Source organism: Nematolebias whitei, chromosome 3, assembly GCF_014905685.2.
Source record: "Nematolebias whitei isolate Nwh7 chromosome 3, NemWhi1, whole genome shotgun sequence".
Classification (NCBI taxonomy): Eukaryota; Metazoa; Chordata; class Actinopteri; order Cyprinodontiformes; family Rivulidae; genus Nematolebias; species Nematolebias whitei.
Genome location: NC_056500.1, coordinates 1573191 through 1578792, shown reverse-complemented (window position 1 = coordinate 1578792; position 5602 = coordinate 1573191). Strand labels below are relative to the sequence as shown.

Below are 5602 nucleotides of genomic sequence, written 5' to 3'. Positions count from 1 at the left end.
GCCCCCCCAGCAGCCATAGTCCAGAGCCCCCCCAGCAGCCATAGTCCAGATAAGAGGTGAGGTTCTTCTGGAGCTCAGTTGAGGTCGTGTCACGTCCTTGGGGTCGTATTGTGACCTGCTCTGACCACGGTGGAGATGAGCTGGTCTTCCTGGGTCTCCAAGGCCAGTTCTGTGGTGATACAAACATCAAATGTTTCCTTTTTATTATCTAATTAAAAATACCTCCTGAAAACACTAAACGACGCTGATCGTCCAGACGTTCTCCTGGTCTGTTTAGCGTTTCTGAAAGAATAAAATGTTCCAGGAGAGATGTCTTTTTTCATCTAGTGTGTTTTTAGGAACCGCTGCGTTAAACAAGTGCAGAAACGCGGTGTCGGCCATATTTACCTCTGCGTCAACACTTGCAGCTGGAACTAAAGTAAATGTGTTTCAGGTGAACGCCAACGGCAGCGTGATGAGCAGCGACATCGTGGGCAGCATCAAGCTGAAGACCATGCTGTCCGGCATGCCCGAGCTGCGCCTCGGCCTCAACGATCGGGTGCTGTTCGCCCTCACTGGACGTACGCATCCTCATTTATTTTAATGTCTGCTTCATTGTCTTTGCATTTGCTAGAAGCGACGACGGTGCGTTAAAAACCAAAAGTAAAGCGAGGGTGTGCGCAGGTGACAAAGGGAAGACGGTGGTGATGGAGGACGTGAAGTTCCATCAGTGCGTGCGACTGTCGCGCTTCGAGAGCGACCGGACCATCTCCTTCGTTCCCCCGGACGGAGAGTCTGAGCTCATGTCCTATCGCATCAATACTCACGTACGAGCCGCTTCCTCGTGGTGTCCGTGGCAGCTCGAGTGGAACGTTTCACACACGTTTGTTTTGTGCCGCAGGTGAAACCTCTGATCTGGATCGAGTCCGTCATAGAGAAGTTCTCTCACAGCCGAGTGGAAATCATGGTCAAGGTACTCTGCTCTAAAACTTACCGACTTTATAATATTTGCACAAGCTGCTAGCAGGACGGATCCCACGTAAATGAGGGGAAAGACTTCCTTTAAAGGGAAAGTTCAGCTCTTTGGAACTGGAGTTCTGTAAAAAGGTAACTATGATCTTACCTGTTGTAGATGATATTTAACTTGGTAATGATTTGATTTGCTCGGTGAACATTTGTGACGCTGAAGCTTCTTGGCGGCGTCAGCTGCTCGGGCGCTTCCCCTGCCCGTCAAAGGTTGTGATGCAGGAATTAATAAAACGGGTCAGTATTCTGGGTTGATGAACTGAGCTGCTCGAGCAGAGCCACAGTGAATCCTGAGTGAATCCTGAGTGAATCCTGAGTGAATCCCAGTTTGAGACATGGGCGGTGGTGTGAAGCTTTATGAAACGGGTTAATAAAACTCTGGAGTTGTTCCAAGATGGCAACAATCCTCGGGGTCCTGACCCCGCTCGGACCATCTGTTAGATCATCAGTCAGAGAAAAGTTATTCTTTATTCCTCCGAGCTCAGGCCAGTCAAAATCTATCTACAGCAGGTAAGATAATGTTTCCACATAACCCCACGTGGTTAAACTAACCCTTTAATATAAAACTTCTCTTGTATTTTACAGTATTTTTCACAAGACGTGGTTTTATTGTGTTTTTAGGCAAAGGGCCAGTTTAAGAAACAATCTGTGGCCAACAACGTGGAGGTGAGAGTCCCGGTGCCCAGCGACGCAGACTCACCCAAGTTCAAAACCAGCACGGGTCATGCCCGATACGTGCCCGAGAAGAACCTGGTGGTGTGGACCATCAAGTCTTTCCCGGTAACAAAGTCCAGCTTTTGAAACGTAGACCTCTTTTACTCCTGTGTGTCTGACTCTGCCGGACTGGTCCTGCAGGGAGGGAAGGAGTTCCTGATGAGAGCTCACTTCGGGTTACCCAGCGTGGAGAACGACGAGGCCGAGGGCAAACCTCCCATTACAGTCAAATTTGAAATCCCCTACTTCACGGTCTCAGGAATCCAGGTGTGTGTGCACAGTCAGGGTTATCCACCTTGTTCCTCGCCCCCATGCTGCCCTGGGTGAATTATGGGCACGACTTCTGTCGCAGACCAGAACCAGCATTTGTTTATGTGCGAACAGTACGAACTAACGTCGTTTCTCCGAGCACTGGATTTAATTTAAACACGGAGGTTCACCACCTGTCAGAGCTCAAACAGGACAATACAGGTGCTGGTCAGAAAATTACATCATCATGAAAAGTTGATTTATTTCAGTAATTCCATTCAAAGAGTGAAACGTATACATTATATTCATTCATCACACACAGACTGATGTTTTTCAAATGTTTATTTCTTTTAATGTTGACGATTATAACTGAAAAACCCCAAATTCAGTGTCTCAGAAAATTAGAATATTAAGACCAATAAAAAAGTATTTTTAGAAAAGTTGGCCAACTTTAAAGTACGAGCATGAAAAGTACAAACATGAAAAGTACAAACATGAAAAGTACGAGCATGAAAAGTACAAACATGAAAAGTACGAGCATGAAAAGTACGAACATGAAAAGTACAAACATGAAAAGTACGAACATGAAAAGTACGAGCATGAAAAGTACGAGCATGAAAAGTACGAGCATGAAAAGTACGAACATGAAAAGTACGAACATAAAAAGTACGAACATGAAAAGTACGAGCATGAAAAGTACGAGCATGAAAAGTACGAGCATGAAAAGTACAAACAGGAAAAGTACAAACAGGAAAAGTACGAACATGAAAAGTACGAGCATGAAAAGTACAAACAGGAAAAGTACAAACAGGAAAAGTACGAACATGAAAAGTACGAGCATGTTCAGCATCAGTACTTGGTTGTTGCTCCTGTTGTCTGGATTACTGCATCACTGCATCGTGTCGTGGAGTGGATCAGTCTGTGTCTCTGCTCAGGTTCTGAGAGTCCAGGTTGTTCTGATCGTGGCCTTCAGCTCTTCTCAATTGTTGGCTCTGGTGCATCATCTTCCTCTTCACAATACTCCATAGATCTTCTCTGGGGTTGAGGTCAGGAGAGTTTGCTGGACATTAAGAACAGGGACACCATGGTCCTTAAACCAGGTACTGGTATCTTTGGCACTGTGTGCAGGGGCCAAGTCCTGTTGGAAAATGAAATGTGCATCTCCATAAAGTTGGTCAGCAGCAGGAAGCAGGAAGTCTCTAAAACTTCCTGGTAGATGCTGCGTTGACCTTGGACCTCAGAAAACACAGTGGACCAACACCAGCAGAGGACATGGCCCCAAACCATCACTGACTGAGGAAACTTGACACTGGACCTGAAGCAACGTGGATTCTGTGCCTCTCCTCTTCCTCCAGACTCTGGGACCTGGATTTCCAAAGGAAATGTAAAATGTTCTTTCATCAGAGAACAGAACTTTGGACCACTCAGCAGCAGTCCCAGGTGAGGCACTTCTGACACTGTCTCTTGTTCAAGAGTGGCTGGACACAAGGAATGTGACTGCTGAAACCCATGTCTTGCATACGTCTGAGCGTGGTGGTTCTTGAAGCACTGGCTCCAGTTACAGTCCACTCTTTGTGAACCTCCCCCACATTTTGGAATGGGTTTTGTTTCACCATCCTCTCCAGGTGCAGTTATCCCTGTTGCTTGTACACTTTTTTTAACCAAATCTTTTCCTTCCCTTCACCTCTCTATTAATGTGCTTGGACACAGAGCTCTATGAACAGCCAGCCTCTTTAGCAATGACCTCATGTGTCTTGTCCTCCTTATGCAAGATGTCAATGGTCGTCTTTTAGACAACTGTCCAGTCAGCAGTCTTCTCCATGATTGTGTAGCTGCAGAACCAGACTGAGACCATTTAAAGGTCTTTGCAGGTGTTTGGAGTTAATCAGCTGATTAGAGTGTGACACCAGGTGTCTTCAATATTGAACCTGTTCACAATTTTCTGAGAGACTCAATTTGGGGTTTTCATTATCAGTTATAATCATCAACAAGAAATAAACGTGAAATATATCAGTGTGTGTGTGATGAATGAATATAATGTACAAGTTTCACTTTTTGAATGGGATTACTGAAATAAATCAACTTTTTCATGATGATGTAATTTTATGACCAGCACCTGTATTCTTTCAAGGAACACTGTTTAACGTATGACGCATCGTTTACGTGCGCGCCGTTTGTGCTTCCAGTTTCAGCTTTGAACAGTCGTGTAGGAGATGATGGTCTGATGGTGGTTACAAGTTGTACCTCTGGTTTTAGGTTCGGTACATGAAGATCATAGAAAAGAGTGGATATCAAGCTCTGCCCTGGGTGCGCTACATCACTCAGAGTGGAGGTAAACAAGGACTGCTGTTGGTGTCTGGATTCTGAATGATGCAGCACAAACTGACATGTCTTCTTTGGCTTTCTGTGTTTTCTTTAGATTACCAACTGAGGACCAATGCATAAGGCTTTAGAGATGCTTCCTTCCACAAGAGCGTAACAATCACTTTCTCTGCACTGAATGACTCTTAAAACGTCACCTGTTTTAACGTAATTATTCTGTTTAAGAGTTTTATGGAACCTGTTTGAAGATTGATTTCAGCGTGTGTTGTGATTCTACATCCACATTATTTAAATAAAGTTATTCCCCTGGAGCTACTCGTTGTTAATTGCTTTGCTGTTCAGCAGCATCACTGTGTTGAATTCCGCCTAAATTAAAGCGCGCACCCGCCTTTTTCCTCCCTCCGGAGGAGCACGAGCGCAGGATGAAACCTCAATGAACTCCCTTTGAAGACGCCAACTATACGAATCGCCCGCTTTCTTCTCTCCGCGCTCTGATTGGTCAGCTGTCTATGTTGCCACAGTCAACGCATAGTAACAGCGGTGTAACCCCGCCCTTTTTGCCATATATGGAAGGACAACGCCTTCCGTGCGAGTTGTGATTGGTCAGCGTAGGCCAACTCTAATGTTTGTAAATTGTAGACTGGGGGACACCGCTGTTTGGAGCTCAGCGCGCAAATGTATTTTTTAAACGTTGATAAACTTTTCTCGTTTGAATTGTATTTACGAATAACCGGGCTTTAGAGACAGCGGGCTGTGGAACCTGGCGGCGCTTTTGGATCTCTACAAGCTGAAGGTATGCGCAATAGCTCGGCGTTAGCTTGTAGCATGAATGCTAGTCGTTGGAAACCTTCAGCTCGAACCTTTCACAACAAATACATGCTCGACCTTTCAGACAAACCCGTGCTGAGGTTTCTTCTTAGTTGTAGCCAACATGACCTGCGGACAGGTGAGCCCCTAAGAGCTCCAGCTTGAGACTGACCGGTATAACAAGTCGAGTCAGTTAGCCGGATGCTGTGCAGTTAGCTAGGTGTAGCCGGCAGCGTCTTCCTGCTCTTTGACGAGCAGCCCGTCCTGTGGCTCCGTAACCCGGTTCGGTTCTGGTGTCGCCAGCAGGCAGGAACGGAGGCGACCATGGTCCTGAGTCAGATGGACGCGGGGAAGGCTCTGACGGCGGCGGCGGCCAAAGGCAACCCGGAGGAGGTGCAGAGGATCCTGGAGGAGCTCCGGGTCCACCCAGATACTCTGAACGAGTTCGGCAGGACTGCTCTACAGGTGGGCTCTTTACCTGCGCACATGACGTCATCTACAGGTG

General features: G+C 46.3%; 2 protein-coding genes across 3 annotated transcripts in view; both read left to right on the top strand.

Annotated features, from left to right (window-relative positions):
• Window positions 1–4605, top strand: part of ap1m2 (adaptor related protein complex 1 subunit mu 2) — a 9358-nt gene extending 4753 nt beyond the window's left edge. Inside the window, exons 6-12 of the mRNA XM_037674412.1 lie at window positions 434–560; window positions 664–806; window positions 881–952; window positions 1627–1785; window positions 1861–1986; window positions 4225–4300; window positions 4388–4605. Coding sequence (XP_037530340.1) covers window positions 434–560; window positions 664–806; window positions 881–952; window positions 1627–1785; window positions 1861–1986; window positions 4225–4300; window positions 4388–4413 — 729 coding nt within the window. The 3' untranslated portion in view covers window positions 4414–4605. The remainder of the gene's footprint in view (window positions 1–433; window positions 561–663; window positions 807–880; window positions 953–1626; window positions 1786–1860; window positions 1987–4224; window positions 4301–4387) is intronic.
• A 319-nt stretch (window positions 4606–4924) lies between these two features.
• The window catches only part of cdkn2d (cyclin-dependent kinase inhibitor 2D (p19, inhibits CDK4)), a 4257-nt gene continuing 3579 nt past the window's right edge, over window positions 4925–5602 (top strand). The window contains exons 1-2 of one of the 2 annotated variants that reach the window (XM_037674410.1): window positions 4925–5083; window positions 5401–5562. In XM_037674410.1, the coding sequence (XP_037530338.1) occupies window positions 5422–5562 (141 nt within the window). In that variant the 5' untranslated portion in view covers window positions 4925–5083; window positions 5401–5421. The remainder of the gene's footprint in view (window positions 5084–5400; window positions 5563–5602) is intronic. The other variant, XM_037674411.1, reaches the window with a different exon arrangement.